Source organism: Saccoglossus kowalevskii, chromosome 17 (genome assembly GCF_978046115.1).
Source record: "Saccoglossus kowalevskii chromosome 17, keSacKowa6.1, whole genome shotgun sequence".
Classification (NCBI taxonomy): domain Eukaryota; kingdom Metazoa; phylum Hemichordata; class Enteropneusta; family Harrimaniidae; genus Saccoglossus; species Saccoglossus kowalevskii.
In genome coordinates this window covers 14558801-14574990 of record NC_140657.1, presented here as the reverse complement: position 1 = coordinate 14574990, position 16190 = coordinate 14558801, and the positions used below count along the sequence as shown (strand labels likewise).

Genomic DNA, 16190 nt, shown 5'->3' with positions numbered 1-16190 from the left:
TAATACACTAAATAAAAGATGTGATGCAAATTCATAGGCAATGGGAATGAGATTTTTTTGAAGATAACAAATAATTCTGTATGTTTGATGTCAATATTTAAACCACTCTATTCGTATGTAGACTGTAATGCACTATGGTTGTATTCATATGGAGATTGTTAATTACTAAGGCTGTATTAATATGTAGAATATGAAAGGTCATGAGAACATAGGGTAGGACCAATGAAAATTATGGGGGAGAGTAATTGAAAGGGGTATTTTTGTAAGCTATAATCAATTGTTTTTATTTTCGTAATACTAGTAATGTAATTTAAATAAATAAAAACAATAAAATCATAGACAGGGGTAAGGTGTTAAATGTAATCAGCTATTTTATTCATCTGTAATTTGTACAAAGATCTTATTTTTTGTAAGCGTATATTGCATTTTCAACATTAAATGTGGAATTTGGATGTTACGCAATTTCCAATTTTGATTTTTAAACACAAATTATCAAATATATCATTAAAATGTAATTGGGAATTCGCATTATCTGTAAAGTGTAAAAACCTATTTTTTACTGTAAATGGAACTTTCATTTTATTTCCTGTAAAAACGTAAAATGCCTTTTTTTATTTCCTGTTACCTGCACCAGGTATTCCTCCTTGCCACCCCCACCCCCCCACACACACACACAAAACTGTCACCATGTAAGCAATTTTGTTTGGACTTTCCTAATCTAAGAATCGATTCAGAAAGTAAATATATGTACTATGCATCAAGTGCGTGGATATGATTTGTCTTACCCCCCCCCCCTCCCCAAGATTTCCTTTATTCTGTATTTTAAGCAGAGTGGATTTCGACACGGTCTACTACACGGTCAATGATATAAACAACCTGTTGTACTAAAATACAGCGGCGTTCAAACATTACAATTTTGGCAAAAAATGTTTAAATGTTCGTTCTTTCGGTATGTGTTGCGAGGCATTCCAAAACTGATAATATACAATTTGTGTTTAAGTTATTCGTACGAAAGCAATTCGACTGTAATCCGTAGTTATTTTCTAGTCAGTTGCGTATGACACTGATCGCGTACAGGTACCTGGCTCATTAATAATATAATAATATATCGATTGACTGTCAGCCACTTCATCATAAACGTTTTTTTTTTTCCTGCTGATAATGAGACATGCGACAGGCCAATATAAGCAACACAATCACAGAGACATTTGATAAAACATGTTGATGTAATCTGTATATTTTGTTACATTGTAAATAAACCACATATACATCTGTAAATTTCTTCCATGGCGACGACGAGCGATGAAAGCCCTGGGAAAAACAACCAACATGATGTTTATAATAAATCTCAACTTACCAACAAACTCGATAATATATCCTCCGACTTGAATATTTGCTGGGAGCGGAATATATGTAATGTTGTTTCGTATAGTTGGTCACTGCTATCAACCTTCAACAACGCTGGTATCAGTGCAAATTACCCCCAAAACATATACCATCGATATGTCCAGCTGAGATATTTCAATGAGCTCTACGTCTATTTCCGCTATCCCACAATACGTTGCGAGCTGTGTCCGCCCTCTATCGACAAACTACTCAAAATATTTAAACATTCGTTTTTCGTGAAAATTAAAATAAAGTTAGAAACACTGAGTGCAGAGATCGTAGGAAAACTGTGGACTATTTTTGTCCTTCACTTATATTCCATTTTTTGAAATTAATACAAAAGGTATCTATAATGCGGAAATATAAAAACGTAATACGATTATGTCAATTTGAGTATAGTCAAAACATACTGAATAGCCAAAATGTGTTTTCTCATAATACACTAAATAAAAGATGTGATGCAAATTCATAGGCAATGGGAATGAGATTTTTTTGAAGATAACAAATAATTCTGTATGTTTGATGTCAATATTTAAACCACTCTATTCGTATGTAGACTGTAATGCACTATGGTTGTATTCATATGGAGATTGTTAATTACTAAGGCTGTATTAATATGTAGATTGTTGTATTTATGTACACTAAATCTTGTTTCAAGTCAAATCTTTGTTCTAGGAATTGTAGATAAAACTTACCAGAACATTTTATAAGCCTGTGTTTCGTAAAGCACTCTACGACTTGAATACAGATCATATGACAACAATGATAAAACACCAAGCAAGTTTTACTGTGCTAAGTAGAAAGTTGTGACTACAAATGCCAAGGTTGAACTCAAGTGCTTTGATTTGACAGACATGCTGCCCATTAAGCTCCAAGGATCTGGAGGTCTATTATTTATATTATAAGAGTATGATCACGAATATTCATACATGCAAGTTCCTCATTTCAAGAAGTTTTGGGAAGGTCAACTCTTGCATATACTTATTCACGGATTGTGTAGTGATGTTCTTAAATTTTTATAGCATATTCCATTTGGAGATAGATGCATGGCTCCCCTTCAACATTACAAATTTTGCGCAGAAAGAAAGCCAACATATTCAGGATACAAGTCCTCCCAATGATAACATTTAACCTTTGGTCTGACTTTGACTTCCACAAGTCCATGTAATTTATCTTACCGGTACACATGGTTTTTACTGTGTGTCACAGTACAACATTTTGAGATATATCCTCGCCATATGAAAACAATGATAAAATGCAGTAAAACAGACAAAACTTGCTATAATCACATAATTGTTTGTTATTTTCTTCATCCTTATGACATAAAATGTCACATATTTAAAACTACATTACTTTTACTATTGAGTAGCATTCTACTGTAATTCGACATGTATTGATGTAAACAAGATTAAACACAAAAAAACTTCTAGTATATCAAATAAATGTCTTGAGTTTATTCATAGTAATGAAAAGAGTTGACAGATACAAATACAAATCTATTATGTAGACCTTAACCATGAACCTTGAGCTTAAATCACAACAGCAGTTGAAGATGATATGGAACATGATCTAAGGAAATGTATGCCCCCCCCCCCAATACACAAAATGGTCAACCATTCTAATGTTAACACAATTATTTGTTTTACTATCGGAAATCAGGTTTTTTGTCTTCAGAAATTTGATTTAATTACTGGTGGACTCCAAATTTGTTTAACAGAATCCCCAAATTACAATTGGATACCCTGGTACATTCATTAAGTCACATCAGATACATTGTAACATCTTGGGGCAAGAGACAGTTCTTCATACAAACAGCATTTCCTGAAAACAAGTTCCTCCCAAAACAACCACAATAGATTTTAAACTAAGCTATTATAAACATTGTGTTAAGGCCTTCAACTTTTATATCGGATGACTTTATAACTCTTCATTAAATACATAAAGCAACATGAAACTCAAAAAGATAATCATATCAACAAACTATGCAACATTTTCATTATGTTTCCATTGCTTCCACTCTTTCACTCGTCACCTCCATGTCTAGTTTTTTGATGTGTGTAGTCAACACAGCAGTGGTGCCTTTCTTGTATTTGTAATTACCTTGCCTGTAATGATACAACAGATATAAAGTGTCAACATACATCTGTACATGTACAAGTTAGGCTTGTACACACTTGATGCTTTCTGGAGAATACTAAAAATACGGTGAATCCTGTCTCAGCCAAACATTCGAAGACAATCTGTTCAAACCAATCATAGGGGGTTTTTTCCAACATACTTCCCCCATCAAAAAAACTTGCCACAAGAGGGTGTTAGCTTCAAAAGTGTTAGACCCTCATGTATTATAGACGTAATTACTGTAAAACATGTCTTTTTCGCAAATTAAGAGAACTGATTCGCTAATTCAAGATGTCGCCAATGACTTTATTATCAATTCAAAATGGCCGCCAAACAAAGAAATCAACAATGACAAGAGAGATTCACTAAATCAAAATTTCGCTATTACGTCATTTTACCACAATTCACTAAAATAGCATGTCACTTTTTCAACATGTTTTACAGTATCCTCGGGGGCGGAGCTACGTCACAGACGCTCCACGTTGCTAAGACGCGCACCACTGTACCATGCATTTCTATGGGCTCTGTGCGCGTTGCTGTGGAACGCCGGTCGAGCCGGTGAAAATTCGAGAAAACAACACAAACTCAACTTTGAAGTAATCCCGAACAATCAAATTTATATATGTTACACACGTAGGGCTAATCTTGTTGCACTGTTCAGAGGAGTCTCAACAATCACCCCAAAGTACCGTTTTCTGCGAGTTTTGGGCCTTTGTTTTCACCGCCGCGGGTTGCCAGGCGGTGAAAATGCCCAGATGTCCGCCCCGAGAATATGGTTCTGGGAAGGTTGGGTTACATAAATGGGTGGGACGCAAGTTGCTAACATTAAGACTGATAACAAAATATAGGGGACATTAAAATATAGAATTAAAATGTCCAGATATCCAAATTTATTCTAAAATACTACTAACAACATTTTTACTTCTGTTATTTTTGCTGATAGGATGCTTTAGTGGGAGTAAAATCCAGAAAATGTACATTATACAAAAATAAATTCCAGCTAAAATAGAAATATTTCAATGAAATTCATTATATACTGTAAAGGGGGTAATTATTCACTGGGTTTTAATTTAGCTTATTTCGCTGACTGGAAAAATGCGCTGAATTAAAACACAGTGAATATGTAAAATTTAGCATAATACACATTATCTAAATGACGAAACCGTGAATTTAAAACACACTGAATATGCCTGAAATGGTAAATCAGTGAAATTCAAACCCAGTGAAAATTAGTCATTTTACAGTAGTCAGTGTTTTCCTCAGCAATATGGCTAATTTGTATGAAAGAGGTGTTAATTATTATGTGAAAGTTTGAAAGAAACCTTGGGAAAAATGCTACTATGATTTGGAAGTCTGCAATTTCCTTTTTTATTACTAACCTGACTCCTTTCTTATTAGCTTCATCATAGGGTCTGATATAATCTACTTTGTCCTTTGTGATAACACATACATCAACATTACTTCCAGAACCAAGGTCATTAAATATACCAGCAGCTATAGCATTGCGTACTAAAGTCACAGCCGCATCACGCTATTAAAACAACACATAACATATTTGTTATATAGGATTGTGCAGTGAGATAACTTGATCAGAGTGGGGTAAACATCTATATTTTGGATTTATTGATTCGTTTGTTTGAGGCAATGTCCTAGCATGCAAACTACTGTTAAATCTGTATTAGAAGCCACATCCCTAATAGAAGCCACACCCACTCTTTTTGAACATTTGAGAGCCCAAAATTCACAGTTTCTCATATGTGTAGATACTGTAATAGAAACCGCATCCCCTCTGTTCCATTGTACCATTTTAATAGAAGCTGCAGCTTCTAATACAGATTTCACGATACTATCAATCGTTAAACATAGTTATAAAAATGTATATTAACTGGATAAAGCATGACAATTTTTAGAATACACAAATGTGCATCATCAATATAATGGTCATCATCCCTTGGGTAGGCAACAAATCGTGATATTACCCTCACCAACATGTGTTATTATTTAAATGTTATTTTTGTCTTGGTAAGTAAAATATTGAGTAATTTTTTTAAAGCTGCGACTGATTATTGAAGATGGTTGCATGGTTGAGAGTTAAGAATCACTGAATCCCAACATACAGTTGATGATTGGAGAATGGTAGTGGATAACGCATACCTCCATATTAGGTTTGAAACCGTCTTCAAAGACAGCCATGGCCGCTAATGATCCTGAACCCATTGTGACGTATGGCAACATATCAGTAGAACCATGCGGATAGACACTGTATAAATGTGGACCAGTTGAATCAACGCCACCTAGTACTAAAGCAGCTGAGATGTATCCCTGGTACCTACAATTACCAATCATTATCATTAGTGTGATACATGATACTTGTAAAACTTAGCAGTTGTGGATAATTAAAACGCATACAGAAAAAATGAAATTTCATTTCGTTCATCGAATACCTCGTACTGCCCTGCCTTGTTATGCTACGAGAAACCAGAGGAGTGAGCCATGCAATAGTACTCCATATAACGCTGGTTCTGTTTGGTCATATTCGGACAAACACATTCCTTTAATTGATTTAAAGCAACGCATACTCAAAACTTGTTCCAGCCGAAATTTCTTCGATCATATAAAGAAAACATATCTGGTTACTATGTGATCTAAAAGTAACAGATCTTTGAGAATGTAGTACTGATGTCTGATTTTTGTGATCACCAGTGCAAATGTCCTCACTTCAGCACTTTTTTTTAAGTCTAAATTTCCATGTATATCCTGAAAATTATACACGATAGTCACACCAAAATTGGTTTCATGTTTCAAATCAGAAAGAGACATTCTGCAATTACAAACTACTCCAAACTAAATTTTCACCAATATTTCCAAAAATATACGAGCCAGCCGTACCAAACTTAGACTACACTAAGATTATTCATTGATAGAGAATATTTCAATATTCGGAAAAGATTAAATAAAAATCACTAGAGTTATTCTGCCCACACAATGATGGTCAATGATCACGACGATGACAACAACAACAACAAACATTGTATACCTTGCCAGGACGGTAGTCGTCGCGCCACGCATGTGCAAGATTTATGGTCTCATATAAACAAAGATGGCGACTTTGACTGTCGCGCAGATCAACGAGTACAAACTGAGACGTTACCAAGCTTTAATGGGGCATTTTTAAGTGATTTAAAGGTATCAAAGGAGTCACCAAAAGTAATTAGTGCAAGTCGCGCCCAGGTGAAACCTCATACTTGTGATTTCCATAAGAAGAGAGCTTTGGATTGTGGGAAAATCAGTTTATCAACAGAAATGTTGCACATGCGCAGCGCAACGACCACCAATAATTAAGCATTCTACTTAAGTATGACATGCAAAAGAACAGACACATGCATGCACACACACATACAAATACATGACGCACCACAAATTCACCACATTTTGTACATCAGCAAGACAATTTGTAATCCACATTTATCTCAACAACCCAAACACATAAAAAAATTGCATACACCATAAACTACAATATAGTTCCATGCATACATGGAGATCATATTAGGTGACCAAACACAACCTTACCTAAACAACATTTGTTTGAGCATTCTATTAGCTACACAGACCCTAGCAGTTCCATGCATACATGGAGATCATATTAGGTGACCAAACACAACCTTACCTAAACAACATTTGTTTGAGCATTCTATTAGCTACACAGACCCTAGCAGTTCCATGCATACATGGAGATCATATTAGGTGACCAAACACAACCTTACCTAAACAACATTTGTTTGAGCATTCTATTAGCTACACAGACCCTAGCAGTTCTTCCAGTAGATAAACGATGCAGTTCTAGTTGAGAAGATATCATCTGTGTTGTCATCTCGGTATCTGCGGCAGTACCCGCTCCACAACAACTGAAACGGATAGTCAAATAAAATTAAGTGACAGGTTGTAAGCAGGACAGTTGTTTTTGTTCAATAATTGGGTTCTTAAAACTCCATTTAACCCTTAACATCACCTGCTGACACCATTTATTCCCATTCATTGTAACTATTCATGGAGGCTTTCAGTAGTTGATTTAATAAGGCAATACTTCTGCCACATTTTCAGTGTAATATGAGGTTATTACAAGGATACCTCAAAGAATGCACAAAGACAATGCAGTGGGAGTATACATCATTGGATTGCCAAAATCCAAAAAGTTTGGAACAGAATCAGCGAACTTCTTTGTGTGGGGTCCGGACACAGTCAGCTGGCGCACACGCAATAACAAAATAAGTACGATATTTACTATATGGGGGCCGCCATCTTGAATGAAGCATAAAACTAAATAAGAGACAAGTTGTGAAACGCGTTTTTCAGATTCCTACAAATCAGGACAAAAATACCAATCTTTCACAAAAATACGACTCGTCGGGCTTATATTAAGCCAACCGATAACAAAATTCGGCCTAATTCATCGTTTTTGTGTGGAAAAATCCCTTGCATACGAACACCTAATTACGCGAAGAACCTAGAACACTAAGCCGGGGTATTTGAAACCGAAATTGTCATCTAAGCGTTAGGCCGTCGCTGATTGGCTGCTGAGCTGGAATGCGAATCTTTAGCTTTTCTGTGTTGGTAGTTGTGGCGGATGTCGACGGTTCCGAATCGGCACGTTGTATTTCAGCGTGACCAACTCCCATTTCTTCGGCATCTGCATCGTCGGCAACTGGTGATTCAACCACTTTACGGTTTGTCTTCGATTTACGTTTGCCTCCTGGTTTGCCCCCTAGTTTGCCCCTGCAGTCCTTCAAACAGCTTTCTTCTGTAATCGCATGTTCATTGACAGAGGAAACAGTCTCCGACTTGCGTTTGTTCTTTATGCCTTTTCTTGAGTACACTATTATCAGTGGTACGTTCGGCTGGTAACTGACCGACGTCAAATGTTTTCTTTGCTTTGGATTTCTTTCTTTTCCCAGGCTTTGCTGGTGAAAAATCTGTCATGTGAATGTCGAACTTATCACTCCCCGTGCCACTGCACGATTGACGTGTTTTTTTCAGTTTCCTTCTTTCCTTCATAAAACACTTCCTATCTGTATAGGACGGCATATTAACGTACGTGTCGGAAAGTAGACACACTGCGAGTCTGGGCTTTATCTCACTTTCTTCGGCCAGATTTATACTGAACGACCACATGTCCACAAGACTGCATCTATCCACAATTTGATTATTTATTGTTATGTAAATAAATATGTTATTTTTTCGAATACGGATTGGTTACAATTTGCATACACATAGAATTGCATATGCTAGCTCAGACGGTGAAATTACGTGGACTTGAATATTTCCCACCAGCTGTCCCGGTCATTTTATGTTGGTGATTGGCAACATTCCAAGCTCAGCCGTTGGAATCCGTCATGCTATTTATTCTAAGTGCTGGGACTATTTGCCAAGCTGGTCAAAATACGTTACTACCGTTATAATCGTGAATCGTGTCGTTCAACTACGGTTGTAATGCTGCAGTTTGCAATGTGGTCAAGGCGTTTTTTTTTTACGTCGTCGCAAACGTCGCGTTGTGACGGTAAAATAGTGAAATGAGCAGACAAGTGTATAGAATTACATTCTTTATTACTTGGTTAATTTATTTGACTTGACGGAATCGAAAACAAATTCTCTCCCTCCATAATTGTAAAAAGTGTAAAATACATGTATCAGGTTCCGTACAACGTATTACGTATTATAAACGCTTGACCGTCTGAGCAACCTAAATAGCAGGCCGTTTTTCAACGACTTAACCAGTTAGCTAGCTGGAGTGGTAAATTCTAGCATACCCATATTGATGGCGGTTTTTCACCGACTTGACCGGAAAAGGGTTAAACATTGGCCCATTATAAGTGCTCATCGATGACATTATTAACGGCACTTATAAGAATAGTAATATGTCTTAAGGCTTACTACTTACTATATATTTGGAGCAATATAATGAATTTTTGAACAGTTTTTATCAGCTACTATGGTATCTTCTGTGGCTCTAGTATCAGCACCAAGTACTACACCATCCTGCATGTACACAAAAAATGAAATGTTATTAATATTACATTCACATGTCCATAATCAAACATTTTCTCATTTAAAATAATGTTTGCTATGTTGACAATCTTTTTGGTTTATGTTGCGCTATTATTTCAGGTGAAATCAGTATCGTTCGTTCTTCCATATAATTACTACACACACTAGATTGATTCTCTCTTAGGTAGTCTCGTTTCACAGCACCTATAAGCCAATCTATGTGCCACCCCCAATGATACAAGTTGCATTTAGATATGCTAGCAATTCTCTGTATTGATCACACCTCTAAATATGAACCCACCAATTAGATGGCAATTTCAGTGCGTTATTTATATACTGCTTACATTAGAGCCACAACAGTGCAGCTTATTTTCAACATTCTTTTATCATTATGAACATGAATTGCACACATAATAATTCATGAGACATAGATGCGAGTCCAATTATATCTACCGGTAGATGATCCCAAGCTAGAGCTACAGTAATGAAGCACTATGTACATGTAACATAATTACTGGTACACAGCGCTCTGACATGCAGTGTAGTGCGCTATATAAATAATAATAATAATAATACTGTGATGTCATCATTCTTAGTGTATCAGTTTAAATGATGTCATCATGAATTCTTGTTGTTACAAATGTACTGCAGTTTACTGTCTATATCAGCTATATCAGTTATATGAGAATGAAATTAAGTACTAAAGTAGTTCCTTCTGAAGATGCTTTTTCACAGCATTTAATTTATTTACTTGAATAGCCACAGAGAATTTTGACACTATTTATATCAGGTATTTTATGGTGGTGCAAATTTGAATAATATCAAATCGAAAGTAAAATGCTTGCACAAACAAGATTTTTATGAGATGTAATAAGTTTTGGTATTTTTACAGCAATTTATGCAAATGAGTCACCTTCACAGTAGACAAGATGCAGTCTATTATGGTGAGACTTCTACGAATCTATGTATACCGGTAATACTAGACTGGTGAATCGGCTTGAAGGGCTGTGGGTTGGCCTTACTTATTGGTCAGTCTGCTATAGTAATGACACATATTAGAGGTCTTAGACGAAGTTTCTGTGACATTAGAAGCAACGATATTCTTTGATACCGATATTAAAAAACAATGAAAAAGATTGTGTCACAAGAAATGTTTGTGAATTATGTTGTATGATTTTATCTTGAACAATTCATGAATTTTGTTGTTAATAAGTGAAAATTGCCAACAAACCAAGAAATAGTGGGGCAGAAATTGTCACGAGACAATCTAGATATGTCTGTATTGATTGCAGATTGTAAATACTAACCTTGAAGACAATTCCAACAATCGTAGTCCCAGTTTTTCTAGCTTTTGGGAGTGGTAAACCTTTCTGTGCTAAAAAAGCATTTCTGTTGAGATGAAATAAATTACAATCACTGAATCAGTCCACAGGGCTTGATAAATACATAGATGTAGAATTCAAAAAAAAAAATCATGCAAGATAGATAATTTAAAAGAGCAAATTCATTTTTCTCTTTTTTATTTAGTTTTATGTAAGCTAAAATCCCCCCTCGCCACCTGTTTTTTGCTTTATTTTGTTTTGTTTTGCACGACCATTTATGATCATTTTTAGTTGATGAATAGTTGTTGCTAAATGAAATAATCGTTCAGACCATAGATAATATCGCAGAGTATCAAAGATTCATTATCTATCTGTACTACCCCGACAATTCAACGACCAACCACGTTCACCCATGGATCACTGGGCATATTTCGCCATGTGGTGGTTGTCCCCACAGTTTGTCAAAAGAAAAAAGTGCAACTCATCCATGCAGCACGGTAGGATAACCACATTATTTAAAATACCGCCAGTTCAGTTAGACTATGCGCAATTGACAAAATAATTTCATTGGAAAATCTCTGCATTATAATTAAAACAATTTCTGATTATTTTATTGAAAAAAAGTGTACTTACCGTCTGCAATTATCAAAAACAAACCCCCCTTCACTCAGTTCTGCTGTCATAGCCGCCATTTTGAAAAATTAGTTTACGGATGTTTGTTCGTAATTTGTTTCCTCTGGTTTATTATTCCCTCGAATTAGGAGTTGGCCATTTTAAATCGGGGGTGTGCATATATACAGAAACAAATATTATATATAATTACAGATAAAATTAAATTACCACTGAATAAATAGATTAATAAAAAAATAAAAATAAAAAACAGACAACAGTCTTTTTAATCCCCACGTTGCGGTCCATGTGATTTACATCAACGCTTTACACGGGGCTTTACTTTTCTTTGCATGGGACATACGGTATGCAATCATGGTAATCAATAGATCGTGTGTGAAAGTGATTTTTTGGGCGAGAACGCGAACATGTGGGCCATTTCCGTCATCGATGAGATTGTGATACCTGACGAAATAAGTTTTCAGTCACCGTCAAGCACGCCCTCATGCGGTGGTTACCAGCTACACCGTATCCATGGAGAATCTACTCTGACTTGTAAAATGTCGTCTGAACACCCTCATTATTGTTTAACTAACTGGCACCATAAAAAAAAACCACATGTTCGCTAAGATAAGAGTGGAATGGTTTGTTATTGGCTACCAATATTGGCTATTTTGACGCAAATTTACGCGTATTCATTTAGTTCAGTTTAAAGTAACAAAAAACACACATAATAACGGCATATAACTAGGAGGGTGAGGGTGCCATGGTTGTAGCGAGTTCGAGGGAGTCGGGCCAATCACAAAAATACAAACACATTCTATCACCCGGCAAAGTAACTGTATTTGCTGTCGAAATTGCTAATGTTAAATTCGTCATTGGTTGGTTCATGGGCTTCCGATGATGTTTTATTTTCATAAAATGCCATATATAAATATGCGAAAAAAACGTAATTTTCGGATTATTATGACGTCATCATGTATCCAGAATCCAAATTAGTGGTATTATGACACAGAGTTTCTTAACAAATACATGTACATACTGAATACACTAACATTGGATTCTTTAGATGTTTTACTATGACATAAAAGACACTCGGATTTCTTATTCTAATGGAGTCTAACACTTAAATTTGTTTTAAACATATAATACTTCCTAAAACATGTTTGACTTGCTGGTTCCTATACAACTTTTCTCAAAATTTGTGATTAATGATGTTATTGTGACGTTACTGTTTCACACGGAGGTTGAAAATTGTTGGACCGATGACGTCATACTCTTTTCGGTGCTGTCACATTTGTTTAGGTTCAAAACATTCTGTAAACTGAACGCGTTAATTCTGGACACCCAACCACCAATGGCAGTCATCAGTCAAGGTTGGAAAATGGGTTTACGTTAGCCAAACGTACCCATGTATTCTTATGTTATGTGATTTTACTTCATTCATTAATTCATGTAAACCGGTTGGAAATCAGTTTTGCAAGTAAATTTCAATTGTCAACAACTATAACTGCATAAAAAATACAAAAACGTAGCGCACAAAAAATGGGTCATGTCAGGTAAAGTCCATTCCCAGTTTCAGATCGGCTGTCTGAGATGAATACTTCTTGAATAGTATTCGCTCCTGTTACGAATTACTGCGCCTTACAGTAATTGGTTTCAAGGTGAATTCAATGATTTCCTACAATTCGTGCATACCGCGGCCTACAGTAATTGGGTTTCAAGGTGAAGCCAGTGATTCCCCACAATTCCCACAAATAGTTCATATATTAGTGCCGTTACCCAATACTGCTCTATGAATGATTAACTTTAATAACGGATCTCACTGTTCTCTCAGTGATAACATTTGACACCAATACGGGTTATTAAAGCAGAAACCACGTATGTATATATCAATTTACTATCTCACAGTTAACGAGACACTATTTATGCTGAAATCATGCAATAGCGACCTTAGGCCTGTTTAAAGCGGGGGAGTCGTCACCTGCGCATGCGTCAGATGGCCATGGCGTGTCATTGTTTACAAACAAGCGTCTACCCATGAGCCTTTGCGTTTTCAGCGTGTGTTGTTATTGTCGCTTGGGAATCAATTCCCGCGCGTGCGCAGGTGACTACCCTCCCGCTTTAAGTTCCAAAATAGTAAAAGCGATGTCCTGGATTTTGGCGATGAAGCAAAGTGTTTGGCGGGGTTTGGAACACAGTGAAACAATCAGTCTCGACACAAGTGGACCTTTAGATAATAACAAACAACGGCGTCTGCCAGACAGAATATGGGAAGGTTTTCGCTCGATCCGTACGTAGCTAGCGTGCAATTCATCGTTCCTATGAGTTGCGCCCTCTAGCGACGAATTGCATCTATGACGTAAATGACGAAAGACTACACAACCGGATCAAATAGTTCTCTATTTGAATGACATTGCTCGTCCGTTTACGTCTTTGTGACGTCACTGAAGCTTATTATTCAACCTTGCTCGGATTTTATATCCTCGAAAGAGTCTCCTATTCGGGCACTATCTTATTCATTCAGTTTTGATCATTAGGTGCAATTTAAAAAAAAAACTAACTCGCCAAGCCGTTTCCACCAATCAGGTAGCAGGCTTCTTTGTAAAGATGCTATGAACATCTTGAATGATGACAAGGGGAATACAGAAGAACACTTGCATGGTTTGGAACAGCGCCACACCATGTGACTGTTATGTCACTCAGGGCTAACCCAACCTGAAAAGGTTACTGTTTTATCTCAATTTATTTTAGTAACATGAATAAATTTGTGCAATCTCTGATTCTGACGCGAACTTACTACAATTTCCATAAGAAATGCCAGGGTACTGACAAATTCGAAGTTTATATATTCCGACTGGATGTGCAATGAATGTCATGGTGTTGCAACATTGGTAGTACCAGAGCCAGTAGAATTGTCATTTACCAAGTTCTAAAATGAAAATACAAGGGGGTTGTATTCTCTTCACTGCTACCTTGCGCAGATGTGTTCCATCTTACACATTTTTACTTGTTTCGCCAATGAAACTCATTAAAATACTCTCGTCGTTCAGCTAGTTACAAGTTGTTTCGTTCTCATCCATTGCTTAATAAATGCTTTTTAGGGACGAGGCTGAAAAGAAGGACGTCCACAACATCAAAACTATTTTGACCTGCAGTTTCAGAAGGGGCGATTGCCTCTCACAAAAATGTTGGGGGGGGGGTCCAAAATCACCCCCACTAAAATGATGCTGAAACCCTTTCTGTCAGCAAATTTGCCCCTCAAAATGCAGGAAATGGCGTGTCAGAGAGTCTAGATTTCAAAGTGTTTAAGGGCTACATGCCCCCGGAGCCGCTTAGGGATGGTGAGCAGATCTCGCCCCTCCATGTAAAATTTAGTGCCGCCGCCTCTGCAGACTTTGTTTTTTCAGTAATTAAGGAAAACGTCACATCAACATCAACTCTAAACGTTGCGCTGCGACTAAAGCTTCTCACTCCTAGCTTAGGTGCAAAGTCCGATCTACAATTATAGTGGTTTACAACATTTGCCACAGTTGTAGTAATTACACTTAGCATATGAATACAACTGTATAAATTAAACTCTACTCATGAAAATAAGTGTGTCCGGTTTACAATTAGCATAAAGTGACTTGTGTGGATTTATTTAAAATAAATCAACAACCAGATCAATTGGTCATTCACATGTCATACATATCTAATGTTAATGTTAAAGTGACTCCAAATCCAGCTTCTCGTGCACACCTAATATTGAACCAATTGACTCCCATTCATCTTCTCATACAGACCAAAGGCTGAATCAAGTGTCTGCCAATTCACATACTCGTGCATACCTGATATTACACCAAGTGTCTTCCATTCACGTTCTCATACATACCGAATAATAAATCAATTGACTCCTCATTCACATAATTATTCATAACTAATCTTGCACCAAGTGACTCAACATTCATCATCTCACACAGATCGAATACTGGATTAATGACTCCCCATTTATATTATCATACATGCCTAATTTTGAACCAAGTAACTCCCTGTTCTTCTCCTCATGTATACCTAGTATTGTACCAAGTGTCTTCCCATTCACCTTCTCATACATGCCTATTATTGAAACCAGTAACTCCCAATTCACCTTCCCATACATGCCTAAAATTGAACCAAGTAATTCACCCCTCAAGTATACCTAATATTGAACTATGTGACTCCCCATTCCTCTTCTCATACATACCTAATATTGCTCCAAGTAATTCCCAATTCACATTCTCATACATGCCTAATATTGAACCAAGTAACCCCAATTCACATTCTCATACATGCCTAATATTGGACCAAGTAACTCCCCATTCACGTTCTCATACATGCCTAATATTGGACCAAGTACCTCCCCATTCACCTTCCCATACATGCCTAATATTGGACCAAGTACCTCCCCATTCACCTTCTCATACATGCCTAATATTGAACCAAGTGACTACATATTCATCTTCTCAGTACAGCTAGTATTGAATCAAGAGTCTTCCTATTCACCTACCCATACATGCCTAACATTGAACCAAGTACCTCCTCATTCACCTTCTCATACATGCCTAATATTGAAACAAGTGACTCCTCATTCACCTTCTCATACATGCCTAACATTGAAACAAGTGACCCCCCATTCACCTTCTCATACATGCCTAATATTGAAACAAGTGACTCCACGTTCACCTTCTCATA

At 36.6% G+C, this 16190-nt stretch overlaps 1 protein-coding gene across 1 annotated transcript; it reads right to left on the bottom strand.

Annotated features, from left to right (window-relative positions):
- Positions 1–3046: 3046 nt before the first annotated feature.
- Positions 3047–11578, bottom strand: LOC100370401 (proteasome subunit beta type-7-like). Its single transcript, XM_002732999.4, has 7 exons — positions 11502–11578; positions 10854–10935; positions 9440–9537; positions 7269–7409; positions 5659–5833; positions 4884–5035; positions 3047–3491 (listed from the first exon to the last, which is right to left on the bottom strand). Exons 1-7 carry the CDS (start codon positions 11558–11560, stop codon positions 3383–3385), a joined length of 816 nt encoding a protein of 271 aa, XP_002733045.1. The 5' UTR covers positions 11561–11578; the 3' UTR covers positions 3047–3382.
- Positions 11579–16190: the final 4612 nt, after the last annotated feature.

What these genes read in the sequence shown, in the direction of transcription:
- LOC100370401 (XM_002732999.4), bottom strand. Translation starts at nt 11,560, where the DNA reads ATGGCGGCTATGACAGCAGAACTGAGTGAAGGGGGGTTTGTTTTTGAT. An exon ending in GTTTCAAACCTAATATGGAG is followed by an intron (nt 5,036 to 5,658) that starts GTATGCGTTATC and finishes TTGTTTTAATAG; the next exon opens with CGTGATGCGGCTGTGACTTT. An exon ending in GCTAATAAGAAAGGAGTCAG is followed by an intron (nt 3,492 to 4,883) that starts GTTAGTAATAAA and finishes GTATCATTACAG; the next exon opens with GCAAGGTAATTACAAATACA.